The sequence below is a fragment of the Aricia agestis genome, chromosome 1 (genome assembly GCF_905147365.1).
Source record: "Aricia agestis chromosome 1, ilAriAges1.1, whole genome shotgun sequence".
Lineage (NCBI taxonomy): Eukaryota > Metazoa > Arthropoda > Insecta > Lepidoptera > Lycaenidae > Aricia > Aricia agestis.
This window is the reverse complement of record NC_056406.1, coordinates 16,213,839-16,229,694: the sequence shown is the minus strand read 5'-3', so window position 1 is coordinate 16,229,694 and position 15,856 is coordinate 16,213,839. Positions and strand designations below refer to the sequence as shown.

Below are 15,856 nucleotides of genomic sequence, written 5' to 3'. Positions count from 1 at the left end.
AATAGACTCATCGAGTTTCTTACGCCGGTTCTTCGCTGCCACCGGTTCGCTGACCCACCCACCGAGAACGGTGGGTGGGTCAGCGAACCGGTGGCAGGGACTTTATATTGACCAAAAACAATAAATAATCATATTCGTCAAAATTTTGTTTTTATTTGTTTTATAGTGTCGGATTTTTATGTTTCAAAGACTTTGTTTTTGTGAAAATTGTGTATTGTTATGTGAACTAAACTTAACAAACTCAGTTTTTACAAATTCAAGGTAATTGAAACATAAAAATCTGACAAGGATATCCTATCCCAATAATATCCTAATACACACATGCAAACATAAACGCACACATACACACCTGTAGAGTTTTATCGCCCCAATTTAAGATGGCGCTAGCTGTCGCATCAAATGTCAATTCGTGAGCCGTCAAACTCTTCTAAGACGCTTATCTGTCTACGAATATATACTAGTAATTAGTAATCTGTGTTGCTTCTGCTGCTAGAAACATTCTTTTAACTATAGTATTGCTTTCTTTTTACATCCAATAATGTTAAAAATACCATTATTGTAATAGCATGTAACGATGAACAAGGTATGTAACTCATTGTTTCTGAATATGTATTGCATAGATTGTATACATTGCTACGACTGATACTCTCTCGACCTGTGTACTTTTATTCAACGAACACTGTGTTTTTCGACATTAATGTTGATAAATACAGACAAACATGAAGTACTTAAAGGCAAACAGTATGTCTACATCGTTATATAAATCCTTTGTTTCCTAAGAAGACCCTAATGTTCATAATAATATAGTATGTATAATCAACATCTCAATTTATCTAGAAATAACCTTAGCAACACTATGTTTTGTAGGTAGAAGGTACCTTATGAGGTCAATAGCTCTATTAAAATAACAAGTGTTACAAAATATATTATTCTACTATATTGTTATCTTTTCTTAAAGCTTAATATTATCTTTAAGGAAGGTTTATATAACCTATACAGGAATATTGCAACTAAATTTAAGTTGCTCTAGTGCACTGAATAGATCAGTTCAATAATTCAAGATTAATTGTCAAAAATGCTGTAAGGGGTTTTCATAGTTTGGCAAACCCCTGTACATTTCTCAGCCCCGGTTTCCGGGGGCAGGAGGCAAGCAGAGTAAAAGCACTTGTAAAATTTTAGTGTTGACAAGAAAAACCCATAGTATAATAAGTAATATTTAAATTACTGAAAATTCACTTAAAAATATAGACATTAAACATTTTCAAATTATATTTCAAAAATGTCAAATGCAAGTTTAACTCATGAATAAAAGGATTTGTAAGAAATTAAAATAATACTCGATAATAATATTATATTCATAGTTAACCCTTTGATCGTGGAAAAACGAGACACATTAGAATTTCTATTGTGTCTAGTGGTTTTTGCTCGATTTGGAGTAAAACTATAGAGTAAAACCGTCATGTAAGTTCTTAGCATAAGAGGAGTGTTAGTACATATTATTATTTATTCATAGCTGTGATCCTTTAACCCAGTGTTACACAACTAGTGTGCCATGGCATACTGGTGTACCATGGTCAGTAGTTGGTGTGCGATTATTTTGTGGTGTACCTTCAAAAATTATCATTTCTCTAGATGTACCTCGAACTTTCACTTCTGAATTGAGTACAACTAGCAATATACCTATGAAATGATCTTTTCCAGATTCTGCTGATGTTGATTTCAAAAGATTAAAGGTAACATGGCTTAAATGATTAAGTTATTTTTATGAAATGAATTTTTGTTTATTGTATTGTATTACAAAGGAAACAACAAGAAATTTTACACAACATAATATATTTTTTATTTATTTTAAAAATATGTATGTTCATTTTTTTGTAGGGTAATGGATCCTGTGATTGATTCTGAATGGCTTGGTTTCAAAAATGATCCAATAGACGAACCCCAAACCTTAGGCAATGTCGCTCGCAGCTGGCAATGGAGGGAGAGAGGGATTGATCCCCCGAACTCCTCCGCAAACAAAATGGTTCTTGAAAATATTGCTGAAGACATTCTTGTCAAGAAACCCCTGAAAATAAGGGTAAGTATATTATATTCTCTTCTTATAAATCCTGGGTCCTATATACTTTATTTATTTATGATATTTAAAGTGTTAATAATAAGTTCTAGAAAAGTCTAATATTAATATTTTTTATTGAGGAAAAATTTTGAATGAGTCAGAGTTGATATTATGTAACAAATTGCTGTGCAGTGAAGTTGCAGACAACATTAATTAGTTAAAAATTAAAAAACATAACATTAAGTTATAGGGAGTTAACAGTAATTATTGTTAGTAACTGTAAGTTGTAAAGTAACATTTATAAAATTTTTACAGTGCAGTGGCCATCCCAGATCTACTTTTCTTATGATGTTTAGTCCTGATGGGTATGTAACTTACTATTTCTATTGAAATTGTAAATTTTTAAATATTGTTTGATCTCTTATCACCACCAGAGAAATTATTCATATGCATGGTAGACATAGAGACATGGTGGACATAATTTTGTCTGGTGATGTCAAAGCCAGCCAGAATCACGACCAAATAACATAGGTCTAAACAGTGACATTACCCAACAATAACATGTTATTTGGTTAATGTTACAACAAATTCATAGGACATATAATAGAAATAGAAATCATTTATTTGCTGAAATAAGGTACAATAATATGATGTTAGTTGGGTGATGTTGTGGGTTCAACATGTCTTATTATGCCTTTCAAATCTTATACTAATATGTTTTGGAAGATGGCCGACTCTCGCCATCTGCCTATAATTTTTTTAGTAGTTGATTTAATTAAAACTAGGGGAAATTTTATGAAAGTATTTATTGTTTCAGGACCAAAGTAGCATCTTCGTACGCTAATCACAATGTGTACGTGTCGGACCTCGCCACCGGTAAACACGTGAGGATATTGAAGGGTCATCCTCGCACGCCCTGGTGCATCGCCTTCCATCCCTCTCACCCACAACTTATCGGATCAGGGTGTCTCGGAGGCCAAGTCAGAGTATGGGACATCTCTAGTGTAAGTTTCTTAGCGGGTTTGCGTAGCGCCGTGCTATATCGGATATCGCGGGCGATAAAAGTTTTTTTTTTTTTTTAGTATTTATTCCATTATTTTACAACATTATGTCCTTATCCTAAAAACCGCCAAACTGCATTTCAGTTTGTTGGCGATTGCATTTCAGTTTGTTGGCGATTCGTGTAAGAATTAAACATACCGTACCAGTAATACCTGGGTTTATCATTTTCTAGGCAATATTTGTCAAAATTTATATATTGAAACTAGCTGTCCCGGCAAACATTGTTTTGCCATATAAATAATTTTTGGTATGAAAAATAGATGTTGGCCGATTCTCAGACCTACTTAATATGCTCACAAAATTTCATGAGAATCGGTCAAGCCGTTTCGGAGGAGTATGGCAACGAAAACTGTGACACGAGAATTTTATATATTTGATAGTGCTCCTATGTCGCATATATCTATAATCTAAACTCTTATGTTTGTAGCTTTTAAACGCAAAATTCGAACGTATAGACTTCTTTATCTCGAAATAGTAGTTTGTAACGAAAATATTACGAAGGTTTAAAGAATTATAATTTATAATTAAAAAATGTTTCAGGGTGGCAGCGAGGTTTGGAATGTTCGTAATGAGACTGTGATATCTTCCATTGCGTTTCATCCCAGCAAGCAGCTGCTAGTGATAGCTACGTACAATGAACTTTATTTCTGGGATTGGAGCCAGCCCGCACCATTCACTAAAGTCACTACAAATTCTGTCAACGAAAACGTCAGGTAAACTGTTTATCAACTAAAGTATGGATGAGGGACACAAAGAAATTAGTGTATCGATCTATGTATCTATCTATCGCTACTCGTCTCTATCACTTTAGCAAGAATACATTCCTTCATAATTTTTTTCCATAATATGGTTAGGATTTATTCCTTCATATTTTTTTTTTCCATATGTATTAGGTTTCCATATGTACCGATAAATACGCGATACCAATTTTTCCGTGCTCTAGTGACAAAAAGCAATAGATAGATGTATGAATTTCTGTGCGTGCTTCGTGACTGGACTTAAATTATTTTACTTTTCTTTAAAAGTAAAATAATATTTCGAGCTACATCTATGCTCTCATGTTTTCAGATATGTGGCTTTCGACTCGCTGGGTTACAAACTAATAACCGGCATATCGTTGAACGCCTCCGCTACTCCTTCACCTCCCAGCACAGTGAGTATTTATATCTAGGTGCTGCTTTGCATTTTTTTTATATTAATTTATTTCAAGAAACTTAAAAAGTAATACGTTTACGTTGAGCTGAAATTTGTTTGTAGCAGAAATGCATGTTCTTGGAAAAAAATAATGATGTCCTTTTCCGAGACTAAAAATATCGATATACTTACGAAATTTTATCTCAATCGACTGATATAATATAATATCAGCGTGAACGTAATATACAGATAGTAAGAGAGACACGCCTTCGCCTTAATAACATTGTAACATATAAAATTATTATAGATTTATTAATTTTAAAGCAACTTTATTAAACGATGTCCCTTAAGGACGCTATCACATTTTTTCACAAATATCAGCAATTTTCAAGTACCATTTTAAAGAATTAGGAGGATATTTTGGTTTCAAATGAAAGATAATATATTCATCTCCACGTCCACGCCATAAATTTTTAACGCCGCCGCGGTATATATAGCCGCATACAAAATCTTCACATAAATACGTTTTAACCATCACAATAATTTCAAAATATTTTAAAAAATGGGGTTTGATTAGGTACCATTATAGCTAAATACACTGAACTAAGGAAAATAAATATACAAAAATTGTTGCTTATTTAGTCCCCTATACGAATAGCTAAATATTTTATTTAAAAATAAATAACATTTCCATTTCTTATAAATGGAAATGTTATTAAAATAAGAAACGCTTTCAAATTTCTTCATACATTTTCGCCCTATCAAGAAAGCGGCGAGCGTCGTAACCGCCACTGTACAAGGCGCGCTGATATTAAATGTTATTTTAATGTCCTTAACGTCGATATTCGTACTGACCTGCTAATTTTTGTGACAATTTTTGTGATAGCGTCCTTAAACTTTTAACATAATGTATAGCCACATAACAGCGACAAAAAATAATATAATCAACTTCGATGTTTCAATTTTCAACCGTGACAATTTTTAGACTGACCGCGGGACTGACCCGATGGAAACAGACCCGTCGCCCGAAACGAACAGCTACACGCGAGTGGCTCGAACGTTCTCAGTACCGCCTCGGGAGGACGATGGTAATATATTGGCATTGAAGTGGTGTCATGCCCTAATGATGTTGTTTGTAGAAACGAGGTTGCTTTCCAGAAAATTCTACGACGCGGGAAGATACCGACCCCCCCCGCCGGCGGCGACGGGGAGGCCGGTAGCAGCAGAATTTTCAATCTCGACGCTCTGTCTTTCGATACTTTGTCCGCGAGGTACGGTAAACGGCTTACAGTTTCCTTACAGCTTGCAATTTAGATCACATAAATAGAAGTTGTTAATACAAAACTTTACCTATCGTTTAAGGGAGCCGGGTACATCGCGAGACCGATCGTCGTTTGGCTCGCGACAATCTGCATTCCAACCCTTGAACGATGGCGGCAGGCGCACGTTCCGCACAGTCGACCAGAGGGAGCGGACCTCGAGACTCCTACCTAACCCGTTTTCGTCCACGAACGTTACACCCCGACCCAGTAGGTTCACGTTCACGAGCGGCTCGCTCGACCCGCCGGACGACAACTCCGAGTCCTCGCGGACCCGCGTCTTCCTCTGCCCCACCTACCGCTCCGTCACACCGCCCGAGGTGCTGGATCTATCCTCGCAGAGATCCACCGACAGCCAGCAGGCGACGCTCTCGGCCTTGAACGACAATCTGACCAACGACACGACGGCCCCCCGCGACACACCCTCGACTTCCGCCGCCGCCGCCCAGCGAGAGACCCCTTCCGCGAACGCTTCTACCCCAATGTCGGGCCCCGTCGACGCCCAAACTATCAACGAAAGCTTGGACCTGATTCGCGATATACTGCGCGATTCGGGGACGAGATTATTGAACCTAATAACGAACATGTCGCTGTCGACGCTGGCCAACGTCGAGCGCCGGGAGCGGAGCCTGCCGCGCCGGCGGACCAACTCCCGTGCGCAGTCCGACGAGAACGACGTCGGCGACCGCGCGCGGACGACGCGCCCTCGCGTGCGCCTCTTCAGCTCGAGCCTGCGCCAGGAGTTCCTCTCCTCCAGCTCCGAATCCGACGGCGACCGATCACCGGAGGTCAATATATTCCGAACTCGGAACACCACGTTCCGGGAAGACGACCCGAGGCGGCCGGCCCGCGCCGCCGAGGTGCCCTACAGGCTAATGCGGCCGACCGATAGATTGGTGATCGAGCTGGGGGAGCCCGAGTCGACCGCCACCGACCGGCCGGAGGGCATCAGCGTTACCGCAAACGGGAGCCGCTTCCGAGTGCGCTCCCAGAGCAACGGGCCCGACGCGGAGCCCGGGGCGGCGACGCGCGACGGCTCGGTCGACGCGGAGCGAAGAAACGAAAGTAACCCCGAGATCGATCTCGACCGACCCTCGACGAGTAGGGACAATTTATGGGTCGGCGGCGTGGTGTTTCCTCCGGACGAGGCCTACAGAAAGGTGAGGGAGGGGGTGAATGCATTACAGAAGCATACCACGCAGCTAACGAATTTGTGGCTTCGCGGTAGCAGGATCACCATGCGCGAGCTCCGCAACATGTGGGAGAACTTGCGGCGACGCATACTGATGCTCCACAGGGAGCCCGGACGGCGGGACGTCCCGACCTATTTTACTAGATCCCTCCTGGAGCGGTGCATGATGCTGTCGGACATGACCGATCAAATATCGCGCGGCTCCAGCAGGACCTCGAGAATAAACTCGAGAAATAGAGATGCCGCTCGGGACACCGAAAACGGTCCCGAAGTCAATATGACCTCCCGAAGCGACGGCGCCGTAGACGACAGCGAGCCCGGTCCATCCACGGGAGGTGCCGACGAAACGTCTCGCGAGAGGCCCCCGACACAGAGGTCGCCGCAGGCGAGACCCTCCGCCGTACTACGATCCACTCTCGCTCAGAGAAGACGACCGTCCGGCTTCAGATTGAGACTGGAGGAGGAGTTCAGACGAAGGTCGCGCAACTCCGTCGCGACTAGACTATCACAGAGATACTCGACGAGACCGAGGAGGGAGATCGTTCGAGCCGTGGAAATAAGCGCCACACGACACGAAATCCGCATGCGCGCCATGCAGGTGCTATCGGTGATGTTCAATATGATGATGATGTGCTTAGAGGAGAGGGGATTGAGCCAGCTGATAATAAATATGCTGCGTATTTTGAAGAAGGCGCTGGCCCTGACGTGCTTGATGTTGATGACCAACAGGCCCGGACGAGCCGGCGATGCCTCCTCGCCGCAGCGAGTGGACCCGGCGAACGTCATTCGCCTCGAAAACATAGACAACTCGGAGCCGATCAACGTGGACGGCCCCGACGAACCCCTCCATAATCTTATTCTTAACGAAACCGAGGACAGGCGCTCGCAAAGAGATGCGGACAAAGCGAAACATTCCAAGCGCGATTCGTCGTCTGACGTGAAACCCTCGACGTCCAACGCCACCAGCTCCACGGAGCCGACGCCGAGCACCTCGAGCGCTACTACCACCCAGAGGTGGAGTAATCGCTTGGCCGTGCAAATAGCGGCCGCGAACAGAAACAACTCTGCGACCGCGAGGAATAGGAGGGAGTTGTACATGGAGAGCAAAAGACTAAAGGCGCTACATAGAACGAATCCCGCGGCTCATCCGCTGGCAAAGAGGAAAGTTTTACCGCCGGTTTCCACCTACAGAATTCCCGCTCTGCGTTGGGCGTCAAAAAAGTCGGTCCATATTGCTCAGTCTACTCCGAGAGCCCCACCGAATCCCGACGAGCCCGTGGCCGGCCCCTCGGGCGCCAACTCCACCGACTGCCCCAGGAGACAGAACCACGACGTACACAACTTCGAATACAGAATAAATTTAATAAGAATGGCGCACATGCAGGCCGTCAGATTACGGAACGCGGCCAGAAACAGGTTTCGACGCCTGCAAACGATACGCTTGTATACGCCCTCGTCCGTGCGGGAGATGTTTACTCTCCAACCCAACGGGGACGACCAGCAGGAGAATCGGTCCAACCTCCAAAATGGCCCGGAGACGAGCAACCGAAGGTCTCTATTTTACGAGTACACTACCGCGTCCCACGTGCTGTCGAGAGATCGCGTGTTCCATCGAGGCTCGACGAGAAACGCCGAGGGCTCCGGTCAGTTCCAAGCGGTCATCGGCAGTGCTAGCGCGCCCCTATTGCCGGGCGAGGTACCGACGGCCAACTCCGAGAATCGAGCGAATCAGCCCCCCAGGCGGCCGCGTATTCACGATTACCTCCAGCCGATCATACTCGCGCAGGTGAACTAATTTAAATCTCTACTAAAACCGGCCAAGTGCGTGTCGGACCACGCGCGATATAGGGTTCCATACTACGAATAATAAGAACTATAATTTACTAGCTCTCCCGGCAAACGTTGTTTTGCCATAAAATGATTTTCCCTGTTTTCATGCTTTTCTCTTGAAGTACTTCGTGATTTTTTTTCTATAGACCTCACGGAGCCCGAGACCTTTCCAACAAATGCAAAACCGTGGAAATCGGTTCGTGCGTTCTGGAGTTATAGCGTCAGGAAGGAAAACCCGACTTATTTTTATATATAACGCAGCATAATCCAGGCGTTTCTCCGGAAAACTTTAATGCACCACAATACTCGCAAACAACGTCCATTTGCCCAATGCAAACGCTAGGATGCAAGCTGTAATCATTGCTGCAATCGTATCGAAACGCAGCTCGATTCAAATCAGCTAAATATCTTGTTCTGCGTCGCAAATTATCTATTTGTTGACTTCTGTTGTTCGCTCGACGATTCTGCATTGCCAACCGAGCTGTTTCACGGGCTGCTTCACTTTGCTCTCGTGATTGAGAAGCACGAAGTCGAGCCATACTATTGCGGCGCTGTTCACGTGCAATTTCTTGTTCTTCTTCAGTCCTTTCATTTGCAGTATTTTGTATTCTTCTTGCATTACGGCTTTGTCAGGAAAGATTCGATCGTCTTGGTCGCGGCATTATTAATTAAACTTCACTTCACTTCAATCCACGTGTTAATTATTTATTTAATAGAAATAGTTTTAATATTGATTTCTTACAAATATCAAATTGTCATCCATACGTCATTACATAGCTGTCATTTTACGTCAATTACATAGCTGTCATTTTCGTTTTGTTATTCCAAGTCTGATTCTTTTTTGTTATACCACGTTTTATAGTGACTGACGTTTCATGTCAAGTCACACAGGAACGCTGTCGAACGGGATAAAAAGTATCCTATGTCCGTCTCCTGGCTCTAAGCTACCTCCCTACCAATTTTCAGCCAAATCTGTTCTGCCGTTCTTGAGTTATAAGTGGTGTAACTAACACGACTTTCTTTTATATATATAGATTATTCGTAGGTTCCATAGTACCGCTATAATGAGAATATATTTTATCTACGTCTTCCCTATTAACTGCTTAAATATCGTATGTTTTAGAACGCTATGGTGGTGGACGAGGAGGGCGGTGCGGAAGGTGGCGGGACCGGCGGCGGCGGGAGCGGTGGGGGCGGAGGAGGGGGCGCGGCGCGGCGGCTCGGCGGTATGGCGGGACTGCTCGACGCCGGCATCATCTCCGAGGCCCTCCCGCCGCTGTCGCACCGGATACAGGCTTGGGACTTCGCGCCCGGCCTCCCACCTGATATTTCTGACAGTTTGTATAGATTTCATTACAGAAATACAATATATATTACGTTCTGAAGACCAGCTTAGATACAACTACTTCACTGATCTTGCTGTCACTGATCTTGCTGTCACTGATTTTGTGTTTGATGCTATTGTTGTTGTTTGATATTTGATGGTGCGGATAAATGTTAGTGGATAATTTAGGCTAAACATCGGAAGCCGTTATTGATGCTTTTACGTTCGCGACATACATTTAATTCGATTACAATAAGTCATAAGATGATGATATTATGTAGTTTATTCACGATTTACTTTAAAATATATTCCCAAAACAAATTGAGTAAGGGGGATATTAGATTATCATATACAGGATGTAACAAAAATAAGTTACACTTTAGGGTGTGTACGTGTTCCTTGTAGAGAGTTCACTGTGAAAGTAGCAGCGCTGAAAGACCAAACATTTTTTTCACTTTTGTATGGACAAGGGCCCGAGCGTCACGAGTTTTCCCATACAAAAGTGAAAAAAAAATTTGGTCTTTCAGCGCTGCTACTTTCACAGTGAACTCTGTACAAGGAACACGTACACACCCTAAAGTATTATCACTTATTTTTGTGACACCCTGTATATTGGATCCGAGATCATTGAGTCAATTATATTGGATAATGTAATATAGACATATGATTCATTTCTTCCTTGATCATAGATTTTTGACATTTGCTGAGAGATTGGATCCAATACGGTCATAGAAATAGGTGTTGCCAGTTATTTAATATAAAAAAGACTTTTAATTTCTTGTTGTTAATATGTTTCAAATAATGTAATCTAATTATTTTTCTAATTATATGCTTGGACGAGCTTTTGCCCGCGGCTTCGCTCGCATTAAGAAGTACTATTATATACAAACTTTCATCGCCTATTTGAACTCCTTGGGGTTGGAATTTATCTAAATCCTTTCTTAGCGGATGCCTACGTCATAATATCTACCTGCATGCCAAATTTCAACCCGATCCGTCCAGTGGTTTGGGCTGTGCATTGATAGATCACTATGTCAATCAGTCAGTCAGTCACCTTTAAGGTTTGTTGCTGAAATAACAAAAAACAAGCCATATTAAAAATGACGATGTCTTTTGACAAATCGAATTCTCTGAGAACTAGTAACCCTGACGTCAGCGTTAGCGCTCTCCATTGGCTATTGAAACCACATTTGACGTAAAATAGGATCAATGAAATATGATAATGTAATATGCAGATATGATCAAATGATCATATACATATATTGGATCCTATATAATATGATCATATAAATTATCCAATATAAATGATAATGTAATACCCCTATTAAACACATTCCATTTCAATTCAATTTCTTATGGGAATGAAATGATAACTTTTTTTATGTTGTTTGTCTTCTCATTTAGGTACAAAGAACATAGTGGTCCAGAAATGCAGAATACATAATGATGCTTGCATTGACATATCGAAAGACGGCAGATTGCTTGTGGCTCTACTACCTGTACCGAGACTAAGAAATACCAATCGTTGGTTAGGTATGTTTTACGATTATATATTTAATAGAAATTTTAGTGTGCTTGCACCAAATTACTTAACAAATTGGTTAAAATGACGCCATATTTAACAATAACCGTAACCACAATCGCTCAATTTTGGTCGGTTATCGTTAATGTTGACAAGGCTCACAGACCACAGTGTTGTCATAACAAATATTTTTTCCCGTCAATTTCTACTGCCCACTTTGAGAACAATATGTTTTAGCGCCTCCATTGTTTCAATTTGAAATGCTTAACCATATGAAATACATCACCCCCCAGGCCTCAACACAACGCTCCCATTTTTTTCTAGACCCCAAACCCCCCTAAGGGCCGATTCACACCGGAATGGCAGCGGCGAGGCGAGCACTTTCAGCGTCATATGATTTTAAACTTTATCTTCATAGTATCGCTTAAGAAGTCTACGGCCGCTCGTGGCCGCTCGTGGCAGGCACGAGCGGCCACGAGCGGCCGTAGACTTCTTTGCCTGCGGCCGCGATTTCTCAAGCGATACTATGTATTACAATAATGAAGATAAAGTTTAAAATCATATGACGCTGAAAGTGCTCGCCTCGCCGCTGCCATTCCGGTGTGAATCGGCCCTTAAGATCTTCAGCGCCCACAAGGGGGCGTCATCGCCCACTTTGGGAAAGGCTGCTCTAAAGCATTATCACTTTGTTTTGTTGCACCCTGTATATATTTCGTCATTACGTATTCAGGTGTTTACTCCCTGGAGTGGTCGCGGCTGGGTCAGTGCCTGCACACGGCGGCGTTCGAGCACAGCGCGGTCTCGGTGGCGCTGTCGCCGACCGCCCGCCACCTCGCCGTGGGGCTCGGCGCGCGCCGGTTCAGCTCGGCGCCGGCTAGGACCAACCTCTTCGCTCTGCTGTACCGCCTGGATCCACTGGGTATTTAAACAATGTCACATAAACAATTCTTTGCAAGAAACAATGTCTTTGCAGCTTGCACTGTTTTTGGTAAAACAGTGCAAAAAAAATACTGTCGCAAAAAGAAAATTAATTTGTGTGTGGGCCGATTTTTCAATCCTCAGATAAACAGACAGTATATATTCGACAGGTAGCAAAATATTGAATTTTTCAATCGTCAGATAGAACTTAACCGTCGAATAACCCCGCTAACAGAGGAATAAAACTATCCGTCGCGTGAACCACCAAAAAACCGCTATTAGACAGATAGTTCGGCGTTGACGTTGGTAAATGGTATTTGGCTTGAGGTTGTAATTTACGTTTATTTAATAATTATCGTTTAATATGGATAGTTTCGAGGAAATTGATGATCTGGCAATAGAATAAGAGGCCATAATAAACGAATAAACTTATATGAATTTTTTGGAAAGAAAAGAAATAATCGTCAGATCGAGGCCTAAGCATAATAAAATGTGGGATCCAAAAGTTTTCAGCGCCGATTCAGACTTTCAAAAGAAGAGTGCTACATTTCCTTTCCGTAGAATATAAATTAAGCAGGAAACACAAAGGACCTATCCTATCTACCTAATATAGTTGGTGCAGTTCAAAAAGTCTTTGTTTGTCACAGCATCTGTCTTTTTATTTTCAATCACATTAAGCAATAAATGTGCCCAGGCGTCAATTCTAACGAAACAGACAAATAACCTAAAAACAATGAGACACTTCGTTGACAGACAGGAAATAGTATGTCTTGCTCTAATAATAGAGTATTCACTATATTTGTTTCAACTGTGTAAAGTGGGAGTTGCCAGAGTTCAAAATTTCGGTCAGATAGTTAACTATGGAATAAATAACATTTGAAAAATTTACTATGACTTATTTGACGGTTAAACCACCGAATAACTTTATTCTTCAGTTAACTATCCGACATTTTATCTCGGGGTTAAAAAATCTGCCCTATGTGAACTAACCAGTGGTAGTGACTCTTTTATTTACTGCCAATTGATAAAAATAGTTGCACAATGTCAAGCGACTCTTGAGTTATGAGCATGACTCATACCCATTGTGTAGGTAATAAATATATTAATAACAGATTTAGTGTATATTTTCTGTTACATTTCGACTGCATGTGCAATTTTAAACTTTCACCCACAGGGTGCAATTAAACCTTTTGGCCAAATTAAACCTTTTGGCCAATTTTTTAGGGCATAGGAGAGTACATTTAACCAAAAAAAATAGAGTGTTAATTTTTTTACAATAACATATTTTATCCCACTTAAAGTCGTTTAACAGAATCACTTCGCGGCGGTGGGTATGAGCGGGGGTGACGCTCATACGCCACTACGCGCCTTTCCGTGGCGACGGAAAGGCGTGTAGTGGCCTTTACTTGTGGTGTTTTTAGGGTAACTTTCGGAAGCTATTTCTCAACATTTTAGTACTGAGTGATTATAAAAGAAAAAATACGTGTATTTTTATTTTTAAACAAGGATCAGTATATCGGAATTGTATCCTGTATAATGGCTTCTGATTTCAGAGAGTTCGAGTCGCACAGGCTTATCGCCGATTAAGGAGTTGGAGCAGACTTGGGAGCACGGCTTCACCAGCCTCAACTGCCTGCGCTGGGCGCCGCAGCCTGGCCAGGGGTTCGTGTACGTTGATAACTCGGGACAACTCATCATCATGAGCTAAATGACGACTGATTCAGTTGAGATAAGACTCGAAGCGACTACTCGACGCCCGCAGAAATTCGGCGATTGACCTATCGTTGCTCGTGTCTTTCACTCACGCGCAAACATTTAGTTAGGTATGAGTTATGACGTTTCGACTGGTATATAGCATAGTGTGATAACTATATTTTCTCGTGTGAATAGAAGAAGTAGTAGTGGGTCGATGGCCGAATTATCTGTCTTCGGTGACCGGGTTATAGTATAATATAACTCCGTACGAATTAACTGCAAACCTTCTACTATGAAGTCACTTTGACGATACCAGAGAGTCACATTCCATTGAGGCCCACTTCCGCCAGTCTGGGTTAAAGTTAATCGTACGTTGTCTTTATGGTCCCTCTCATTTACAAAATAGAAGGAATGATATTTTAACAGAGTTAATTCACGCTGGCCCAAGTGGGCCTAAGGTGAACAGTTAAATCGTACGTTTTATGCGTATCGATCGTCAGCGTGCGTCTTTTATGAGTAGTGTGTACATGAAATTGCACTTTTGGTCACGTGGCTAGCTTTTTTATAAAAATGTTTTAATTCAGCAGTCCTATAAATAAGGTCGATAAGAGATGGCGATGCATTTAAAACCCGACGATTTTTATCAACTTGTTTTAAAAGTAGACACTTTTCGAACGGCTGAAAAAACGTATGCAATTAAACACTGCGCATACATACACGTCACATACAAAATGAGCGCAGAGTGTGACCTTATCTCGACATCTTAAGTTTGTGAAGTGCTAACGTCGGATTTTAACAGCCTATAAAAGTTCTTGTAAATTAACACTTTGTTATTAAGTAGGTACTTAAGTGACGAGTTCTGCCCGACTTATTATTATCCGAAGCATGTATATAAAATAATATGTATATATAAATTACTTTCTCGCCTAGAAAATGAATCATTATAGGGTTCCTTTGTGAATTATCAGTTTTCAAATGTAGATTTGTTCCTCTTTCGTTTTTATACATACTATGTAATTAAATAAAGGGGGCCTAACGTTTATAAATATTTATTTTAGTTATATAGTTTTGAAATTATAAAACATCAATTATGGAAACTAGAATAAAGTCCTGTATTTTTTAAATAAAACTATCGATTTGCTTCTAAATTTTGTGTATTACTAGTAAAGTCAATACGAATTATGTTTTATTTGGAGGTCTTAATCCAATGTCGGGATTGTGTTTATTAGAATGCGAATGTTTGAATTAATGTTTGTGACATAATGTATTTGTGATTCTCGTAATTAGGTATTTATTATCACAAAATTTGATCTCGTATCATTTCAAAAGACATGCCCTTTTTAGGGTTCCGTAGTCATCAAGGAACCCTTATATTTTTGGTCTGTCTGTCTGTCTGTCTGTCCGCGATTTTACTCAGAGACTGTAAGACCTATAAAGCTGTAATTCGGTATGAATGCAGATATTAAATGACGCCGACAAAATGATATATAAAATCTTTAAAAAATTATTTTGTTATGGTACGGTATGGTATCAAGCGGAATGATATTTTTTTCGCGTCCACCCCACTGTGTGGGGTGTCGTTGGATAGGTTTTTTAAAAATATTATGGTTATTCATAGATCATTTTCCAATTTAGGGATCTATTTGTGAAATATGAAGTTTCAAAGCGGAAAAATCGTCCAGTGTCCCCCGCTTCTACCAGCAAAACGGTTGCTTCTGGAAATGTGAAAAAATTCACAGGAGTAGGAAAGATGCTGAATTTAAAAGAAATTGTCACGGCTCAGAAGACTTCATAAGTTATTGAG

At 41.2% G+C, this 15,856-nt stretch overlaps 1 protein-coding gene across 1 annotated transcript; it reads left to right on the top strand.

Annotated features, from left to right (window-relative positions):
* Window positions 1-482: 482 nt before the first annotated feature.
* On the top strand, window positions 483-14,316 carry LOC121732080. Its single transcript, XM_042121870.1, is given in 15 exon segments — window positions 483-583; window positions 1,702-1,733; window positions 1,879-2,077; window positions 2,372-2,421; window positions 2,874-3,060; window positions 3,659-3,831; window positions 4,187-4,271; window positions 5,238-5,340; window positions 5,411-5,438; window positions 5,440-5,523; window positions 5,615-8,549; window positions 9,717-9,930; window positions 11,322-11,450; window positions 12,170-12,358; window positions 13,911-14,316. Coding segments are annotated over 13 exon segments (4,527 nt in total). The 5' UTR covers window positions 483-583; window positions 1,702-1,733; window positions 1,879-1,882; the 3' UTR covers window positions 14,066-14,316.
* Window positions 14,317-15,856: the final 1,540 nt, after the last annotated feature.